The 22,334-nt window shown below is 42.5% G+C and overlaps 1 protein-coding gene across 1 annotated transcript in view; it reads right to left on the bottom strand.

Annotated features, from left to right (window-relative positions):
* Nucleotides 1-3,790: 3,790 nt before the first annotated feature.
* LOC117348916 (transcription factor HES-5-like) overlaps nt 3,791-22,334 on the bottom strand; it is a gene marked incomplete at its 5' end in the record, with an annotated part of 59,816 nt that continues 41,272 nt past the window's right edge. Inside the window, 2 exons of the mRNA XM_033921560.1 lie at nt 3,791-5,265; nt 8,954-9,134. Of these exons, the coding sequence (XP_033777451.1) occupies nt 5,003-5,265; nt 8,954-9,134 (444 nt within the window). The remainder of the gene's footprint in view (nt 5,266-8,953; nt 9,135-22,334) is intronic.

Raw genomic sequence — 22,334 nt, 5'->3', positions numbered from 1 at the left:
AATTTATTTCCAAAAATTCATAATAAATGGGCAATGAAACAAATTCAGCAAATTACATATAATTGGAAGGATTGGAGGAGATTAAATTATAATTTCTGGTGGAGCTCTTTATGCCATATTTATAAAATGGAAAGGTTTATTGCATTGCAACGGGGATACTTTAAGAAGTTTCAGGATGTGTGGAAACCATTAACAAAGTATTGTAAAGATTAATTTGAAATTGTTTCCCTTATACTTATCGATTTAAGGGGTACGGAGGGGGGAATTTTATTATTACATGTTTTATATGATAATGGAATATAAGGGTGGGTGGGGTGGGAAAAGGGAAGGGATATGTTTTTATGTAATATATCAATGATTGTTTGTAAGTGATGTAGTTAATGTTAAAATGAATGAATATATTTAACACTTAATGTAATTTTGAAAATGAATAAAGAATATAAAAAAAAATAAAAAAAAAGCACTTCCAATAATGAAAAAAAAAAAAAAGTGCAGGCTGCCAAAGGAACCATCAATGCACTTCACGGCGTTGCGCCTGGTTAATCCCAGGGCAGTCTGAGCAGAGCTGGGAGTAGAGGCAGTGGCGTAGTAAGTGGAGGGTGAGGGGAGGTCCGCCCCGGGCGCCATGTTAGGTGGGGGCGCCGGCACCCTCCTCCTCTTTACCCTACCTCTTCCCATTCCTCTCCTTCACGCGCCCCCATACCTCTAGTTGAAGTTGTTTGTGGCGGTCAACAACGAGCTAAAAACGCTAGCGCACTTTACTAAAAGGAGCCCTTAGACTACTGACATAGTAATTCAGAGTATACTATACAGTATGCATATCGATCACCTCTTTTTTTAGATTAACATAGAAACATAGAAGATGACGGCAGAAAAGGGCCTTGGCCCAACAAGTCTGCCCACTCCAATGACCCACCCCCTAATTTCTTCCTTGAAGTCATCCCACATGCTTATCCCATTTTTTAAAGACTTCAACCGGGGACATAGCCTGAATTTTTGAACAATTCAAAATTCTTAGATTTAAACGCCTGTTAAAGTTCTCCATTTGCTCATTCTTTCATAGGACTGAATTCTGATCTTTAATAACCATTGTAATAAAATCTTTCAATGAGACAGTCTCTTTTTGGCTCAGTTCCACACAATCTTGCTTTACTTTTTCAATAGTAGAGGAGAAAGCATCAGCTGTAGAAATTAATACCTCCATGTCCTTAGCTGTTTTCTCCACCGTTACATCCATCTTCTTTATGGCCGCAAGGATAGTCTCTAGGGGAGGGATCTCAAAATCCCACCTTGAGGGCCGCAATCCATTCGGGTTTTCAGGATTCCCCCAGTGAATATGCATTGAAAGCAGTGCATGCACATAGATCTCATGCATATTCATTGGGGAAATCCTGAAAACCCGACTGGATTGCGGCCCTCAAGGAGGGACTTTGAGACACCTGCTCTAGGGTAACTGCAGGTCCTGCCGTCAGATTCCCAGCTCCCTCGGCATTCTCCCGACACTGCTGCTCACCACGGGGTGAAACTCCACCCAAATCTAACTCCAAGGTTTCCTCCTCCTCTCTCCCCGGGCTAGAATCACCGCTCCGCGCCTCCACTGGGCAAAGAGGTGTGGAGATCGTGGGCGAAAGAGAGATTTCAAGCAGTCCCTCTCTTGACTCCACTGCAAGATCTTTCACCTGAGGGTCCACCCAAGGGCTGAAGAACGTCTGGCAAAACAAAAGTTGTGGGAGCATTAACTGAGATGGAGAGGAGGTAAGAATTAACTTTGCGGCTCTCACGACTTCTTTCCTCTTTGTTTAAACATAGAAACATAGAAGATGACGGCAGAAAAGGGCCACGGCCCAACAAGTCTGCCCACTCTAATGACCCACCCCTTAAATTCTTTCCTGAAGTGATCCCACATGCTTATCCTATTTTCTCTTAAAGTCCAGTGTACTGCTGGCCTGAATTACCTGCAGTGGAAGACCATTCCAATGATCAACCACCCTTTCAGTGAAGAAATATTTCCTGGTGTCACTATGAAATCTCCCACCCCTGAGTTTCAACGGATGTCCTCTTGTTGCCGTAGGTCCTTTAAGAACAAAGATATCATCTTCCACCTCAATACGGCCCGTGACATATTTGAACGTCTCAATCATGTCTCCCCTCTCTCTACGTTCCTCGAGTGAGTACAGCTGCAACTTACCCAGCCGTTCCTCATACGGGAGATCCTTGAGTCCTGAGACCATCCTGGTGGCCATTCGCTGAACCGACTCAATTCTCAGCACATCCTTTTGATAATGTGGTCTCCAGAATTGTACACAAAAATCCTATTACAAGTTCAGATATATACCCTTCACTAATAATGTGTGTATATTTATTTATTTATTTGACATGAAATAACTGGTTTTCTTTTTTTTTGTTGTTCTTGTTTTGCTTTGTATATATCACCCATGATTTGTACAGTTGAATTGTTTTTGTTTTTTCCTAGATAATACCTGTATATCTTGTTAATTATCATATAAAATTAATAAAAATAAAAAACAAAAACAACTTCTACTATAACTATGGCAAATTGCAATCTTTAACTGTACATTATGTATGTCAACCTGTACTGAGAATTTAGGGGAGAACGGGATAGGAAATGAATGAATTAAATAAACGATAGTCGAGTGAGCACCTGGTATGAATGCCATCTGGTGGGGCAGCTCACAATGGGTGCGGAGATGCCAAGTCTCACTCAACAGGAGTGTGCCACACTCATTTGAAAGTTTTCTCACTTTCACATTCTTTGAGGCCCACTTCTCACTCATCAAAGCTTCGGTACCGACGCACTGATCTTGTTCACTGCTTTCATGAGAGGGACGCCTTAGAGAAGTAAATCGAGTGGTCCAGACAGTAGGAAGAGCCCTTCCTGCCCACTGTTTCTCCTTGCCCGCTCCCGTTTCCCTTTACTGCCAGTACATGTGCGCTGAAACTGGCGTGCATACTTTTAACTACTGGGTGGAAGGCAATTTTCAGCTCGTAAAATCTGCCCAAATTACTCCCCACTGTCTGTATTTCAGAAGCTCCAAAGAAAAGTCAATATCATTGAATGCTACCTTGATTCATTGGCACTTAAATCTTTCTAGGTGTATATCCTGGCTATACTGTCCCCCCCAAAATCTCACTCTTTGGCCTTCCATCTCACTCGTTGATCTCACTCTTTGGGATGGTTAACCCTTGGCAACTATGTGGACGGGGGTCTGATGTCACATCAGTACCCGTTGGTTTACAGCAAGGCTGTCTTGAGACTGATATGTCAGACTGCCCTCTAGTGACATATGACAGTACAGCAGCAGAATACAGCGCTTGTTATTATTATTATTATTTTTTTTAGAACAATTAATTCAGCTCATGATGTGCCTCTGTCAGGGAGGTTAGAACAAAACATAAAAACATAAGAATTGCCATTACTAGGACAGACTAAGGGCTGCTTTTACTAAGCTGCGTTAGGGCATTAACGCGCAGAATAGCACGTGCGGTAATATCCTGCATGCGCTCAAAACGCTAGCGCACCTTAGCAAAAGGAGCCCTAAAGGTCCATCAAACCCAGTATCCTGTTTTCAACAGTGGCCAACCCAGGTCACAAGTAGCTGGCAAGATCCCAAGGAGTAGAATAGATTTTATGCTGCTTATCCCAGGAATAAATAGTGGCATGTTATATCATATCCTACATGACCTCAAACATATATTTACAAAAATAAATCTATTTTATTTACATATTTCCAACATGGAACAATTTTACATTCAATATCACACAGCAGGAACTATATGTCAACTTTGTAAAAGCATATTTTAGTGTAAAAATTACATAGCTGTTTCCTTTATAAAAGGCAGATAAGGTTCATGTTATGCTCACAAGTATTAGTAGAATTTGTACAAAGACAAACCCAGAAAACTTAATCAAAACTTTTGCACTCAGTCTTCTACTGGAAAGGGAAAGGTGAAAACTAAGAGCAGAGCTTCCAAGGTTCCCAATTCCAGCAGTCTTGGGTTTCTGACAATCCTCTTCTGATGCATTTATGGGACCTACAGCACTGAGTTCAATGGGTGGAATCAAACACTACAAATACCACACTTCTATAGGATGGAAGAACTGGCCAAAAAGTCTCCCTCCTGGAAGTGGCTATTTGCAGAGCTGCTACTTCACCAAGATCAGTCCAGACCGTCCAATCCTGATTTTTTTTTTCCATTACACACATGGACTTGTAATTCTGAGTTTCCTATTTAACTCAAGAACTACATATCCATGCATGCAATGGGGTAAAGCCAGGTCTGGACCAGCTTCAATAGCTAAAGCCAGGTTATTTCCATTAATAAAACTGGAATCATTTTGGTTCCAATGGAGAATGTGTCTGATCCTGGCTGTTTTAACATCTCTATAGAAAGAAACATTTTTTAAAGACAAAATTTCTCCTAAAATCACTTTTAAACATGAACCATATGCTGCAGTCATATTAAAAACCAATAGCAACAAAATAAGACAGAATACTTGTTTCCTTTCCATGGTCTGCAGGTAAAGACATTGATATCTCACTTTCAAAGATGCCAAGTTACTCAGTTCCAGGCTGGAGACTGTTCAGCCAGTCCTGGTTTTGAATTTACATCCCAAAGCAGTGTGGTATTTATAGTTCCTGATTCTGCCCATTAAAATCAGTGTTGCAAGTCCCATAATGCTCCAGGATAGGGTGGTCAGAAATCCAGGAATTTACCAAAGTCTCCAGCTTGGATCTGATTAACTTGGCATATCTGCATTTTGTACCTGAAGCTTTCATGGTCACAGTGTGGACAGTAACTGAAGAGTCATAACAGAGTCTCTGTCCTTCATTATGAAGGAAAACGGGCAAACTGCAAAACACAATTTCCCAGTCCAGAAAAATGTTAAGGGCGGAAATCACCGTTTCCTACTTGAAAGAGGAACTGGGAAGTCCGGGCTTCCTCTGGTTCTTCATGGAAAGTAAACCCTGCTTCTGATCATCTACCATGGCCTCCAGAGGACAGCAGCAGAAGCAGCAGCATTTTCCTGAGGGGTCTGAGCCTTGGTAAAGTGACAGGATGGTGAGGGCAGGGCCCACTTGGCAGGAGACGGGTTATCTGCAAGAGGCGTGTAGCTTTCACAAAAGTGCTTCATCAGCTGCGCTTCCTTTTTGGGCTCATAACAGGAAAGGAAATGTAAGGATTCCCTCAAACAGTTCAGATATCCTTGCTTGAAATCTTGCTGTAGATTTGTAAGAGAGGATGCTAGAAATAAGAAGAAAAATACAGTGTCAGGTTTGGTCATTATATTCAGGTTGACTAGAATTATTCTAGTTCACTGATTACATTACACATCTTTATTGGTGCATTCCCTATAGAAACAGGACAACTGAAGCGCTTCCAAACAGTACAGAATGCTGCAATTCAATTGTTAGGCCATGCATACATTCGTCATCATGTGACACCTTTGTATCTGAAATTCCATTGGTTGCCAATGGAATTTTGGATGAAATTCAAGATCTTGATGTTGGCACATCGAGCATTATTTCAGTTACAATCATCATATCTCTCTAACTTGGTGTTATTTTATGCACCGAGGCGTTTATTACGATCTTTGAATGATAATAGGGTAGCCGTTCCCCCATATCTTGAAGGCCCATCTTGCCTCAACTAGAGATTGTGCATTTTTTAAATTTAGTTCCATGGCTATGGAACCATTTGCCCATAGAATTGAGAAAAGAAGAATCATATATTAATTTTAAAAGACATCTAAAAGCACATTTTTTTCTATTGGCGTTTTTTTAAACGAGTTTGGGATTGCAATCTGTATGTAGGCAGCTTTTTATTTAATAAAATGTTCAGTTTGTATTAATTAGTTAATTTTTATTATTGATAATTTGGTTGTTATAAAATCTTTATGTATTTAAAAACCAAACACACACCTTTTCTATTTTTGAATGGGGTTCTTTTCAAGAGTGTTTTCAATTATATATTGTAAACTGCTTGGATCCTTTTTGGCTATTATGCGGTATATAAAGTTTTTAATAAACATACGTATAATAAATTGGTGGATCAGCCAAGTTCATGGCTCAGAAACAGAGCTGCTGTGTGAGAGATCTGGGTTGGATTCCCAAAGCCATCTTCTGCTGCTCGGAACATCTGAAGCTGGGGTACTACGAGAAGGAGGATGAAATGGCTGGATCAGAGCAAAAGCTTGTTGAATAGGAAGGCCAAATTGGAACAAAGCATATTTAGCCCGATATTCAAAAGCACTATCCGGTTGAGTGGCCAGGGCTATTCACTGGAACTGTCTGGACGAAGCCCATTGTAGACTATCTGGATAACACCCGGCGGTACCAGTGATATTCAGAGCTGCTATTTGGAAGAATTTCGGTCCTACGTTATTCAGATCGTGGCACTGAATGTCTCCGTCTTCCGGATAACTCTGGCAGTGAGAAACATACCTGGAGATTCAGCACTGCTATCCACATGGTGGCTGGTGCTGAAAATCTGGGGCTATGTTTAAATCCATAGCCGACATTTAAAAGAAATGCCGATTGATTTTTTTTTCAGTTCTGCTCTGGTGGCACAAGGTCACTTGGGGGAGGGGGAGGGGTATAATGTATGGCCTCCACTGTTCAAATCCCACCATACTATGTACTATATTCTACAGCAGGGGTAGGCAACCTGCGGCCCGAGGACCGCATGCAGCCCCGTGAAGTATTTTGTGCGGTCCCGGTCGAGGGCGATGCAGTGTTTTCCTCTGCTGCCCCCGGGCGTTTACCGTCTTGCCAGCTCCCTCCTCTGTCTTGCTGCAGTGTTTGCGCATTTGTGCGGTCCCAGAAACATTTTTTTTTGGCCAACGCGGCCCAGGGAAGCCAAAAGGTTGGACACCCCTGTTCTACAGCGTATCTGACCGTGCCATGTTTTGCCATGCAATGCTTTGCCACATTTGTCATACCGCCACCTTTTCTCTCTCACTCATACTGTACATCAGTGTCTCGCAAGCCTTGTCAAGCCGCGGCACGCGAAACCTAGTGGCCGTGGCTTGAGGCGCCTGGAAGTGCGGGAGGCACACTGTTTGCGATGCACCGCTATACATCATATCTTTCGCATTATATTTGCCACACTATGGGCTCCTTTTACTAAGGTGCGCTAGCGTTTTTAGCGCACGCATAAGATTAGCGCGCGCTAGCTGAAAAATTACCGCCTGCTTAAAAGGAGGCAGTAGCGGCTAGCGCGCGCTAAAACCGCTAGCACACCTTTGTAAAAGGAGCCCTATGTCTACCATGTTATTTCTACTACACGGCGTTTGTCATTAGAGAATGACATGGTGACAAAATTCTTCACCGTTCCCGTCCCCGCGGATAACCGCGGTAAACAATCTTCATGTCATTCTTTAAGGAGAGAGGGAAGAATCAGAGTATGAATGGCCACAACCACTGACCCGCAAGCTTTGCTTTGAAGAATGCTGGTGTAGAAGGACTGAGGTTGAAACAGACACTACAGAATGACAGTCTCTGGTATCCAGAGCAGATATTGTGATGTCATAATGCCTCATTCCAGCAGTGCCTAAGAGCCAATCACATCAGTGATGTCACAATGGCTTCATTATCCTTGGCTCCCATAAGAATCAGAGTATGAATGGCCACAACCACTAACCCGCAAGCTTTGCTTTGAAGAATGCTGGCGTAGAAGGACTGAGATTGAAATAGACACTAAAAAATGACATGGCAGTTATCCGCGGGGACGGGAACGGTGATGAATTTTGTCACCGTGTCATTCTCTATTTGTCATCCCATGTCTACTATGCTAGGTTCTATATATCAGGCTATAGCGTCATACTAGGATAGCCATGCTATCTTTCGCCTTACTATGCTCATCATGCTTTGTTTCACAATATCAAGTTTTGTCATATTGTTTGTCATATTGTTTCACAATATCAAGTTTTGTCATATTGTTTTACCATTCTTTCTTAACTATATGTTGCTATCTTTGTCAGACAATGTCTTGCCGTGCCATGTTTGCCATCACTTTGCATAAACACACTTTATTTAAAATCTTCAAAGACTTCAGTGGATCCAGAACACTGCGGCTAGGTTGATCTTCGCAAAAAGCAAATTCGATCATGTTTCCCCGCTTCTGTCAAAACTTCACTGGCTTCCGGTGATTTCTAGGATGCACTTTAAATGTACCTGCCTAACATTCAAGATCCTACATGACATTCTTCCTCCCCTAATCCCACTATCCTGGAATTCTTCGAGACCTGACACTACCAGATCCGCCCACAAACTCAAACTATCTTTCCCCTCGTTAAAAGGCGTCATGTATGCAGGTAAATTAGGGAAATCCCTTTTCTTCAAATTCACTGAGCTTTGGAACAAACTCCCTGCCCTGCTGCGGAACCTAGGCTCATTCCAATTATTCCGAAAGCATCTGAAAACCTGGCTTTTCTCCAAAACGTAAAGCTATCGATTTAAAATGTAAAGCTAGCTATCCTCTTCATAACCTCTAATTTCTTATTATGTCCGTCCCTCATTTATTGAATTACCTGTAAACCATGCCGAGCTCTATCTTTATGGAGATGATGCGGTATACAAACTTAAGGTTTCGTTTAGTTTAGTTTATTATGTATGCAACCTTGTTCTGATCTCTCCTGGGAGGATGGGACCTAAAACCAAATAAGAGTCTGTAATATTAGCAAGCTTGCATTTCCTAACACTTGAGTATCACAGTCCAGAGTTCTAACCACTTACGCTTCTTCCCATTTTTTTTTTAAAAGAAGGAAACTATTTGCCTCTCTTTTGGACTCTTATAGGGATGGGTTCTCTGAACTGATATGACTTCCTGTATAGATTAGAGTTCAGAGTATAAGTATGAATATGTGGAGGGAAGAGGCAAGGGGTCTGATAGAACAGGACCTGGGCAGTATGGAATCCAGCTCTCAACCTACCTTGAGTTTCAGGCTGGCTGTGCAGCTGCAGGTAGCTCACGGCCATCTCCAGGACGTCGGCTTTCTCCACTTTGGCGCTGGGCTGCTGCCCCCGGAACTCTCTCTCCAGCAAGAGCTTCAGCTGCTCGATGCTGCTGTTAATGCGATCCCGGCGCATCTTTTCCACCACGGGCTTCCTCGGCTGCAAACATAATTAACAGTGAAATTAAATCCTCGTCAAACAGCCGTGAAGGAGGACATTTCATATTCAGTTTCATAGATTCTGATCTTAACCCCCCCCTCCCCCCCGGCTCCATTTTACAAAACCATAGCGCGGTTTTTAGCATTGGCCGTGGTGACGGCAGCTCTGACACTGATAGGAATTCTACAAGGGTCAGTGTTACCGCCATAGCTCGCGCTAAAAACTGCACTACGGTTTTGTAAAAGGGGGAGGGATAAGCTTTTAACATTTAACATTAGATTTTTGAGTTATAATTCTCTGAGACTGGTGCACTACCCCGTGAGAGTTTTCATAGGTTTGCAGTTTAACTGGCTGGCAGGATTGCCTTCCATGCAAATGGGCTAAGCAAAAACGTGTGCAGAAACCTGAGCTCCCAAGGTGACCGAAAACAACTTACGAAAGCTTCGCATGCACTAACAGATTTACCCCTTCTTCTACGAAACTGCGCTACCAGTTTCTAGCATGGGAAGCCGCGCTGAATGGCCCGCGCTGCTCCCGCCGCTCATAGGAACTCTATGAGCGTCGGGAGCAGCGCGGGCCATTCAGCGTGGCTCTCTGCACTAGAAACTGCTTTCATAGTTTTGTAGAAGAGGGGGTTAGTGTGCTCTGACGATATAAAATGGGCATTTAAGCAGTTAGCGTACACTACTCTTTCCAAAAATACTAGCACTATCTGGCATGCAATGAAGCTACTCAGTAGTAGATTTAAAACAAACTGGAGAAAATATTTCTTCACACAACGTGTAATTAAACTCTGGAATCTGTTGCCAGAGAATCTGGTGAAATCAGTTAGCTTAGCAGGGTTTAAAAAAAATTTGGATAATTTCCTTAAAGAGAAGCCATAGACCATTATTGAGATAGCTTGGGGAAATCCACTGTTTATTCCTAGGATAAGCAACTTAAAATCTGTTTTACTTGGCATCTAGCTAGGTACTTGGTGCCTGGGTTGACCACTGTTGGAAACAGGATACTTTATCCCCACTTCTACAAAGCCGCAACAGCCCCGAAGCCCATAGAGATTTAAAGGGCTTTGGGGCCGTTACCATACGGCAGCTGCTAGCGTGGCTTTGTAGAAGTGGGGGTTAGTCTGTCCTAGTATGGCTATTCTTATGTTCTTATGTAATGCCCATTACTGCATGCTAAGCTTGCACTAAGCTTTAGTGAAAGGGCCTCTTAGAAAGGTGTCACTATCTTTTTATTTATTTAATTTTTTTTTTTTTTAACTACTTGTGAATATATTTTCACAGGCCAGTGTTCACCGAACCGCTTTACACAATATTGCATCACAGCAGCTTATGAACTCAGAAATTTAGTAAACTTCTGCTCACAAAATGATACTGCTTGTAAGGGGGTCAATTTGGAAATGTTATTGGGGGGAAAAAAACCCCATGTAAAGTCCAAAATGTCAGCCTGTGTAAATGTTTCAGGTTGTTTTGGTCACTAATGTGAAAAAAAAAATTGTTGTTTTGGTACATCTGCCTGTTTGTCTGCATACTTAGCAAACACAAGATGCATGGCAATATTAAAATATGAAAATTTGCTTGACAAAATTAAAATGGAAATTTTGCATCCCTGAAATCAGACTTTTCTTTCTCCGTTTATTATGTCTCCCATCTCTGTATCTAGAAGTAGCATGCAATTCCTTACCTTGTTCTTTCCTTTTTGCATCACTTTCTCTTCCATGGGCACCATGAAAATATTACTAGCCGCCACTCTCATTTTACCCACTGTAGTGCTTTATTCCTGAGCTCAGGAAGAACTCCAAGTAATATAGAAGAGAGAAGAATTCTCTATATATAGCTCAAGCCAGTCAGACAAAACGTGTGGGTCTCAACCTGGCCGGCGTTTCCCACACTTCAGCAGCCAATGACAGCAAGGAGAGAAGCACAATAGATCTGGCTTTGCTCAGCGCATGTCACAGAAGCTGCAAAATGCCTGGAATACCATCCTGCCTCACCAAGCTCCTGGAGCGGGTGATGATGGTGGCTGCAAGACTGGCTGTGGCCCATTCCCCTGAGGGTGGCACTGACCCTTCTGGGTGCCTGCCCGGGATCAATCACATTCCAGAGTTTCAGCATGCATCCTTTAAATTTCATCTGGGATAGTAGCCGTACGTTTTCCCAAAAAGGTGGGAAATGCAGAAAGGACTCTATCAGCATCTTCTTCCATGCTTTTCTTTCTGAATTATTAACATTTTTTTTTTAACAAATAACTCTCCCATGCATTGCAGATAACTACTCCATGCAAAGGAGAGGGTGCAAAGGCGAGCCACGAAGCTAGTTAAAGGTATCGAGAATTTGAGCTACAAAGAATGCCTCGGAAAACTGGGATTGTTCACCCTCGAGGAGACATGATAGAGACTTTTAAAATAGAGCAAGAAACATCGTTATTCACATTGTCAAATGTGACTCGGACAAGAGGTCACGGACTGAAACTGAGGGGCACCAGGCCCAGGACAAATGTCAGGAAGTTCTGTTTCGCACAACGAGTGGTGGACGCTTGGAACGCTCTCCCGGAGGAGGTCGTGATGGAGACCAGCATTCTGGGATTCAAGAGCAAGTTGGATGCACACCTTCTTGCAAATCACATTGGGGGATACGAGTAAACAAGGTTTCTCAGCAGGGAAGACCTGGCTTGGCCTCCGCGGGTGCGGGTCGCCGGACTGGATGGACCTAGAGTCTGATCCGGCGAAGCCATTTCTTATGTTCTTATGTTCTTATGTATTCTGTATTAAAATGGTGACATCTGTAAGAATTCATTGGTCACAATGGAAATAATAACTTCTGTAAGGACGACTGTGTTCCTACTGGAAGGACCATCACTACCTATAGAGCAGCCAGTCCGTTTGCAAACATTACATTAGATAGATTTTGAGCCCGCCGGGACAGACAGGGAAAAATGCTTGAGTACCTGAATCAATTCATGTAAACAATTTTGAGCTCCCCAGGGAGAATAGTTTAGAAAATTGAATAAATAAATAGTGTAAAAAGTATCAGCCTCTGATAACCAGAGCTGCTATTGTGACATCATAATGCCTCATTCCACCAATGCCTATGAGCCAGCCTCATCAGTAATGTCACAATGGCTTGATTGCCCTATTCTTGGCTCACGTTTATTACATTTTGATTTCTAGAGTGGTGCAGTGGTTAAAGCTACAGCTTCAGCACCCTGACTTGGAATAAAACTATAACCACAGGCTCCAGAATCAGCCACTCTACCCAACAGCCAAACGGAGGTCCTCTGGCTGGCCAAATTGTACTTAGCCTTTGTTCATCACTAGGGGGCGATCATTAACTGACAAATGGTACCGCTGTATAAATCTAAACCACGCAACCTAGAAGTACTTGTCAGAAAAGGGCCTCTTGATCCACCTTGTCTTCTCATTTCTGCCTGACCATGGTATTTTCCCAGGTCTTACTCCATCTGTGATCTTCTCCCACCATCTACCTTAAGATCCAACTTACCTCTTTGAAAAGGCAATTGGGAAGAGCCACGGATGAGGGAAACAGCCATTCTCTTTTAAATCACTTTTAAATTTTTATTTCGAGTATTTATACAGTGTATAAATGTTTTCTGTTTTGTACATTCACCACTCTGATGTTAACTCGAACGGTGGCAAATGAAATGAAGTCAGCTATTAAACGATCCCCTTGTGCCTGTGCCATGCATCTTGTCACTGTTTAGGCTCCAATAGCCTATATCATTGTATCACATTATGGGCTCCTTTTACAAAGGCGCGCTAGCATTTTTAGCGCACGCATCAGATTATCACGCGCTATAGTGCGTCCTCCCCGAAAAACTACCGCCTGCTCAAAAGGAGGTGGTAGCGGCTAGCGCGTGCGGCATTATAGCACACGCTAAGTGTGCCTTTGTAAAAGGAGCCCTACGTGTAAATCTCGGTGTTATAATTTTATTACAGCTGTGCTTATTCTTTGTACCAAACTCATCATAATAATTCTCAATCATCAATTAGTGACATTCTGCTTTAATTGTATAATGCAGCTGTTAGTACTAATGGTAAATGACTGAGTCCATATTACAAAGGGCCCAGTATGGATATAGATATAGACATGAAGATATCCAGTTTTAAGAAAAACAGATGCAGACCAATAATAAAAATATGCATTATTTAACAAAAGCTAATATTGTGGTTCCAGGGACCCTTCACTGTGGCCTGTAGAGAATGACACGGTGACAAAATTTATCACCGTTCCCGTCCCCGCAGATAACCGTAGGAAACCATCTTCATGTCATTCTTTAAGGAAAGAGGGAAGAATCTGTAGTGTCTGTTTCAACCTCGGTCCTTCTACACCAGCATTCTTCAAAGCAAAGCTTGAGGGTCATTGGTTGTGGCCATTCATACTCTGATTCTTCCCTCTCTCTTTAAAGAATGACATGAAGATGGTTTCCCGCGGTTATCTGCGGGGGCGGGGACGGTGATGAATTTTGTCACCGTGTCATTCTCTACCTACTACTATCCTCTATCTACCATGCCCTGCAAACTTGATAAAACAACTGCAGACAGTACAAAACACGGCTCTCAGATTGATCTACTCGCTAAGTAAATTTGACCACATCACCACTGCCTACCTAGACTCACACTGGTTACCAATACAAGCACAAATTCAATTCAAATTTTGCTGTCTATTATTCAAAGCAATAAATGGCACAGCCCTCACTTACCTAAACAACCACCTAAATCAAAACCTCACTACTAGACAAAGGAGAACCCAGACACCATTTACCTTCCCCCCATTCAAAGGCACTCAGCGCAAGAAGATGTTTGACAACCTACTAGCGACGCAAGCAGCGAAACTTGACCACACCATCTCCAACTTGCTATTAACAACGAGCGACTTCAAATCATTTCGAAAAGAAATTAAAACCCTGCTATTCAAAAAATTTATCCAGATGTCTTAACTCTACCCCCTGTTCTCCTCCTTCCTTACAAATTCCCCCTCAAAGTCTCTCCCTCTCCGTAATTCTTTCTCCTCAAAGTCTCAACCATGTAAACAGCTCCCCAAACTGTAAATTTCCTGGAACTGTCCAGTCATCTTTTTGTAATCCAAAACCCCAAAATTGTAATTTTCCTGGAAATGTCCAGCTAGTTTCTTTTGTAATCCACCCAGAACTGCGAGGTATGGGCGGAATAGAAGTCATTAATAATAAAATAACAAAATAATAAAGACATCATTCATGACCATGAGAAATCTGAGAAAATCCGATCATTCTTCGAAAAAAACAATTCCTACTACTGGTACAATCTCTAATCCTTGGGATGCTGGACTACTGCAACATACTATATCTACCATGTCCCGCGACCATGATGAAGCAATTGCAGACGGTGCATAATACAGCCCTGAGACTTTTCTATTCACTAAAAAAATATGACCATATCACAGAGGCATACCATGACTCGCATTGGCTTCCAATAGATGCAAGAGTGAACTTCAAATTCTACTGCTTACTTTGCAAGGCTATCAACAGAGAAAGCCCAATTTACTGGAATAACAGACTAAATCAATCCTCCTCAATCAGACACAGAAGAACACATTCACTATTCTATTACCCACCATCCAAAAATGTCAAACGAAAAAAACTTTACGACAACCTAATAGCCTCCAAAGCAGCTAAGTTGGACAAACAACTCACCACTCTGTTATCTTCATCCACAGATTACAAAACCTTCAAGAAAGAAATTAAAACCATACTCTTCAAAAAACACGTTAAACCTATCCAGCACAACAATGCTAACCCAACATCCAACACTCTATAAACCCTTAGTACTCTCTAATTTTTCTAGTTACCAAACATTATCTAAAACCCTTAATTCTCCCTTAAAATTTTATCTCATTGTTTAATCTATTACTTCAAAGTTGAAATGTAATTCTTGTTTTAGTTTGGATGTAATCCGCCTTGAACCACAAGGTAATGGCGGAATAGAAATCACTAATGTAATTAATGTGATGTAATACTACTACAGTAAACCCCCGTGAATTTGCGGTTCACGAATCGTGGACTCAGTAATTCGCGGTATTTTCCTTTGTTCTATGGGAAGCTCATGAAACATATATATATACCTGGGGACTAAGATATGAAATCAGGATATTGCCATTCGCTGCTACTCCCAGAATTTTATGAGGGCCTGAAAGATATCCTTGCTCCATGCATGTGCAACATTTAAATAGCCATGAGGCCCCGGGAAGCTCTGTTCTGATAGTTGGATCAAACTGGTTATTAAAAAAAAAAACCAACCCTCCGGTGTCAGGGAGCATCTCTTTCCCAGCTTCTGAAAAGCAGTAGTGACCTTTAATTGCTTTATGGTAACTGCCGGCCAGATGGTCTCTGGGGAGTTGGACTTCCCTCTTTATTCATTCAGAGTCGCACACCATTACTAATGTGGCTAGTGGTAGCACGGCACACTTCTTTTGTTCACAGAATAAATGTTATCAATTGAAGCAAAGTGTGGGAAAGGCAGAAGAAATTCAAACCCACGCAGCTTGGTGCTAATATTCCTCCTTTGTCAGCCATGAACTCGCATGCTCTCCGTGCCCCTGGACATTGTAAAGCACATGGACACAGTTAGCAACCCAGGACTTTCTCAGGGATCTTTGTTTACCACGAGGAGGAAGGGGGGTTGACTTCAGATCTTCTGCCGGCTTTGGTGTATAGACGCTCAACCTGAGCACGTGACGTCGTCAAAGACGTTCAGAGCAGCATGGTAATTTAATGCGGTTCTATGGGACGTTTCATGCAAGTAGAGTGTCACGCATCTGCAGAATTTTTAATATACCAGAAACTTGTGCACAGTCATTGTTTGAGAGGATGGCCCGACCACACATTACTCGTGCCGGAAGATAACTCTTTTACTTTAAGGTGCGCTATGCTTTTTAGCGCGCAGTAAATATGAGCACACAATAATCACGTGCTAAACACTAATAGACGCATTAGCGGTTAGCACATGCGTTGATTTAGTGCATGCTAAACGCGCGTGAAAACGCTTTGCGCACCTTTGTAAAAGAGGGCCTTAATTTACATATTTAAAATCAACTTTTATAACTATACAAGAACAAAGCAGAGGAACATAAATATTTTTATTTATTCATTTATTTGTACAATCTTATAATGCTCACTATCTCTAAATCTAGGCAGCTTTTGGGAAAACATAGATAATTAAAACACATTACAAAACAATAGCAAATTTCATATTTAGCAGTTCAATTAATCACAAAAAACTGGAAAAGCCATGATAGATTAAATTATACAGTTTGGTGGACAAATGTATGTAAAATACATATAAATATGAGAGAGTGAACGCAGAATGTTTGGGATTTAGTGTTTTATTTAACAAAATATGGAGTCCATTGACTTTATTTGCTGCTTCACATTAAAAGATAATGTATTATCTTCTGAGTTTTTTCATTACCCATCTGGGATGGGAGGGGGGTAAGGTAGGGAAAGGTAATGGAAAAATGGATATTAAATCTTCATATTATAGTAATAAAGATATTTAGTATTATTATTATTAATAACTAGCTGATGCCCCGGCGTTGCACGGGTATTTAATTATAGCAATAACACTGTAAATGGATTCAAATAAAGATACTTTATAGTGGTACTTTTTTTACAGCTTAATAAAAAGTACAATATTCAAATTATAAAGTGAAGTATTTGACAAAATGAATACAATACAACTAACGCAAAAAGTGATTATAAACAACAATTTTAGTTTCACCTCCTGGAGCAAGAACATATAAATTCTTGGGTGAACCCACCCTTGAGCAAGCAAAATAGAGTTGTGGGCCGTGAGACCCCCAGAACATATCACCCCAGGTAGTGAGGGATCTGCATACCAAGTTTCGTCCAAATCGGTCAAGCCGTTTTTGAATTACAGTGAGAATGGCAGCTTTTTACATATTTTCCATTGACATGAATGGGTGAAATCTGATTTTCTGTTTGTAGCTCCGCCCACGTGTGCAGGAGGGCCGTGAGACCCCCAGAACCTATCAACCCAGGTAGTGAGGGATTTGCATACCAAGTTTCGTTCAAATTAGTCAAGCCGGTTTTGAATTACTGTGAGAATGGCAGCTTTTTACATTTTTTCCATTGACATGAATGGGTGAAATCTGATTTTCTGTTTGTAGCTCCGCCCACGTGTGCAGGTGTTCCGCGAAACCCCCAGAACATATCACCCCAGGTAGTGAGGGATCTGCATACCAAGTTTCGTCCAAATTGGTCACAGTGAGAATGGCAGCTTTTTACATTTTTTCCATTGACATGAATGGGTGAAATCTGATTTTCTGTTTGTAGCTCTGCCCACGTGTGCAGGAGGGCCACGAGACCCCCAGAACATGTCACCCCAGGTAGTGAGGGATCTGCATACCAAGTTTCGTTCAAATCGGTCAAGCCGTTTGTGAATTACTGTGAGAATGGCAGCTTTTTACATTTTTTCCATTGACATGAATGGGTGAAATCTGATTTTCTGTTTATAGCTCCGCCCATGTGTGCAGGGGGGCCGGGAGACCCCCAGAACATATCACCCCAGGTAGTGAGGGATCTGCATACCAAGTTTCGTTCAAATCGGTCAAGCCGTTTTTGAATTACTGTGAGAATGGCAGCGTTTTACATTTTTTCCATTGACATGAATGGGTGAAATCCGATTTTCTGTTTGTAGCTCCGCCCATGTGTGCAGGTGGGCCGCGAGACCCCCAGAACATATCACTACAGGTAGTGAGGGATCTGCATACCAATTTTTGTTCAAATCGGTCAAGCCGTTTTTGAATTACTGTGAGAATGGCAGCTTTTTACATTTTTTCCATTGACATGAATGGGTGAAATCTGATTTTATGTTTGTAGCTCTGCCCACGTGTGCAGGTGGGCCGCGAGACCCCCAGAACATATCATCCCAGGTAGTGAGGGATCTGCATACCAAGTTTCGTTCAAATCGGTCAAGCCGTTTTTGCGTGATCGCAGCACATACACACACACATACATACACACATACATACCTCCAATTTTATATATATAGATTGATGGAAGGGGGTGGGCATAGTTATGATTCTGTATATTATTTGTTTGAAATAGTGTATTCTCTGTAATAATTTAGTATTTTCAGTCAAATGTATTACACTGTTGTAATTTAATAAAATAATAAAAATGCTAAAAAAAAAGATAACAACCATTATCGCACAGTACAGTATGATTGAATAATATGCATGCAGTCATTTACAAAGAAAAAGTCTGCTGGAATAAAAAAGCTTTCAACCATTTTCTAAAGCATGGATCTCAAAGTCCCTCCTTGAGGGCCGCAATCCAGTCGGGTTTTCAGGATTTCCCCAATGAATATGCATTGAAAGCAGTGCATGCACATAGATCTCATGCATATTCATTGGGGCAATCCTGAAAACCCGACTGGATTGCGGCCCTCAAGGAGGGACTTTGAGATCCCTGTCCTAAAAGTAAGCAACTTTTTAATTTTTTTAATTGAGCAACTCTTGAGATAGCATAGGGCCTGCAACCATAAAAATAAAGTCCTGGTCTTCTTCTCATCCAATACGACTACAGGATAAGACATCAAGGAGGCCCCTGTCTGCAGAATTCAGGTCTGGTGACGGTTTGTAAATCTTCAGAGTGGAAATAATAGAGAAATATCAACAAGGTCATAATTTTAAACCATTCCCTCCCAAAATAGAGGGCTAATGTAAACGTATTAACGCTAGTGTATTAACGCCGGAGATACATGATTATAATGAGCTGCTCTTGACCCGCTTCAATTTGGCTTCCGCCTTCTTCGCTCTATGGAAATCTGAGTCAGGACATGAAGCTCCATCTCTGACAGTGTTCATATCCAGGTTAAACGATCATTTTTTGGGATGCAGCTTTTAACTCCTAACGCCAACCTGCTTGCAAAGTACCCAGTTCTATTTTGGGACTCCTTCTGTAGTTCCTTGCTCCAATTGTCCTGTTTGTCTGATTAGATTGTGAACTCTGTCAAGCAGGGATGTAATGCACAGCGCTATATGTGCATGGCATTACTATAGAGATGGGGGTCCCTGTCCCCGACATAGCCAACGAAAAGCGGCCAACTCCTCCAACGTCAGAGATGACGGAGGGGACAGGGGAGAGGCGGGGAAGGGAGGTGGAGCGCAGGCTATGCTCCCTCCGGGCAGCCACCATTTTACCGGCGGCACGCTCAGATGGCCATCGCTGCCGGCAGTAGTAGTAGTAGTAATGAGAGGCCTTACCAATTAGACATGCAGTGGTATTTTGGTCTGAAAAGACCAAAGGTGGGGCTTCCTAGGCAAAGAGGAAGCCAAACTTACTCGCAAAGATTTCATCTCTCTGGAGATCGGAATTTCAATACCATCAAAAAATAAATGAAATCGGAAAATCTGCTGAACTAACACCAGATAAAAAGAGAACCTAAATTTTTGCACTATTTAATTTCAACCGCAATAACGAAAAGGCAATAGCATTTGAAGTGGAATCCTCAGTTGGGAAATCATGGCATATCATCAGCATAAACACAATAGCTAGCTCCCAAATGACTTATATATTGGGGTCATATAAATGTTCAAGAGCAAGAAAAAAAGGCTGTGCCCCGAGTTACCCCAGATAAAACCAGCATCCAAGCTGATTCCAAATTAATGGGATTGCAAAGAAGACATTATATAAAATGGAGAACTATCGTCACTTTTTATGACATCATTAATGGCATCTTCTAAGTCAGGGGTGTTAAAGTCCCTCCTTGAGGGCCGCAATCCAGTCGGGTTTTCAGGATTTCCCCAATGAATATGCATGAGATCTATTAGCATACAATGAAAGCAGTGCATGCAAACAGATCTCATGCATATTCATTGGGGAAATACTGAAAACCCGACTGGATTGCGGCCCTCAAGGAGGGACTTTGACACCCCTGTTCTAAGTCCTGCATTATCTCACTGATCCAATAAAAGTTACCCAAAACACCACTGGATACATTATTCCAGAGGGAAATGTGAGAAAGAAGAATCTTCCAGGTCAGCATTCTATGAAAGTGGTTCCCTATCCTGTCCTGGAGGACCACCAGGCTAGTTGGGTTTTCAGGATAGCCCTCATGAATATGCATGGAGCAGATTTGCATGCCTGGCACCTCCATCATATGCAGATCTCTCTCATGCATATTCATGAGGGCTATCCTGAAAACCCGACTGGCCTGGTAGTCCTCCAGGACAGGGTTGGGAACCATGTTCTATGACACTTATCTGGACAAAGGCACCCTGTGGTCTGGATAAGTAACCACTGATCAGAATATTCAGAGGCATTATCTAGATCAGACATGGGCAACTCTGGTCCTCGAGGGCCGGACTCCAATCAGGTTTTCAGGATTTCCCCAATGAATATGCATTGAAAGCAATGCATGCAAATAGATCTCATGCATATTCATTGGGGAAATCCTGAAAACCCGATTTAATTCTGGCGCTTAAGGACCGGAGTTGCCCATGTCTGATCTAGACAGTACTGCTGGAGACAGTGGCATGGTAAGGGGGTGGGGGTGGGGATGGCAGATTGCCCCGGGTGCCGTCTTCGCAGGAGGCGCTAGTGCCTTTCTTCCTCTCTGCCCCCTACCCCCGTGTACCTCTTTAGATGTTCATCGGTGCAAGCAGCATCTTCCACTTGTTGCTTGCGCTGGCAACGGCTCCCTTCTGATGTCATTTCCTGGCTGCGGGACCAGGACATGACAGAAGGGAGCCGAGGCAGGCGTGAGCAGCGGGTGGAAGGTGCTGGTCGCGCCAGAAAACATTTCAAGAGGTACATGGGGACACTCAAGTAGCGGGGAAGAGTGGGGGGCATCCAAGTGGTGGGGAAGATTGGGGGGGAGCCTACATGGTGCGGCGATGCCAAGAACCACTGCCCCAGGCTCCAACCTCCCTCACTACGCCACTGGCTGGAGATTCTACAGGGGTGGGGAATGAGGGCCTCAATCCAGTCGGGTTTACAGGATTTTCCCAACGACTTTGCCGGAGATCTATTTGCATTCAATGGAGGCAGTACATGCAAATAGATCTCCTGCATATTCGATGGGGAAATCCTGAAAACCCGAAAGGATTGTGGCCCTCGTTCCCTACCTCTGTTACAGACCGTCTCCACACTTAGTAATCACAAAGGACTAGATCCAGTAAATAGTGTCCTCATTTGGGCACCAGAAAAATGTGCACTGAGCGCTGTTTTATAAATGGTGCTCTGAGTTGGGGGGCGTTTACAGAAGACTGCATAGCGCCAGGATCCATGCCCAAATTTGGGCAGGAGGATTTACACCAACTGAAACTTGATGTCAATCCATACAAGTAAGTTAGGCGGGGTTCCCTCAAATTCTATAATACTGCGTGCATTTTTCGTGAACACCCTTGACCCACACATACAATTGTGGGTGCCAGCTAAAAGACTGTCCTAACTTTATCCGGGCATCGGTTTGAATATCAACCAGTGCCTGCTTAACTTCCAGTTGACCGTCCAAACCCAGATTCGAGGGGCCGCTGAAAAGTTCTCAAAGTTGGGGTAGGCTCCATCAAGGGCTACGTACTTAGTCCATCGACTTTCCACTTTTTTTCGCTCCATATTTCTCCGACGGAATGAAAAAAGTGGGAAGTCACTGGACTAAGTATTATAGCCGTCGATGGAGACCGCTCCAGCTTTGTTGGTTGGCCTGAGAACTTTTCAGCGTCCCCTCGTATACAAGGCTGGAACATGGGCATGGCACAGCACTGAATATTGGACCCTTTATATTCCAAGTTTGAACATAAAAGTAGAGGGTGTCAGAGAGAGAGCTCAAGAGCTCTGCTGTTTCGAGAGGTGGTCAGCTAACATTATCTGTGAGAACCCAAAGAGTAGGAACATTCCATTCAGAATCCTAAAGAATAGCAAGATTCCGGAACCCCAAAGAGTAGCAACATTCCATGCTGCTGATCCAGGGCAAGCGGTAGCTTCCCCCTTGTCTATTTCAATAGCAGACTATGGACTTTTCCTCCAGGAACTTGTCCAAATCTATTTTAAACCCAGACACGCTAACTGCTGTTACCAAATCCTCTGGCAATGAATTCCAGACCTTAACTGTTCTTTCAGTGAAAAAAATATTTCCTCCTATTTGCTTTAAAAGTATTTCTATGTAAAATATTGAATATA

The sequence above is a fragment of the Geotrypetes seraphini genome, chromosome 15, assembly GCF_902459505.1.
Source record: "Geotrypetes seraphini chromosome 15, aGeoSer1.1, whole genome shotgun sequence".
Lineage (NCBI taxonomy): Eukaryota > Metazoa > Chordata > Amphibia > Gymnophiona > Dermophiidae > Geotrypetes > Geotrypetes seraphini.
The sequence above is the reverse complement of the archived record's forward strand: the minus strand, read 5'-3'. Positions and strand labels throughout refer to the sequence as shown.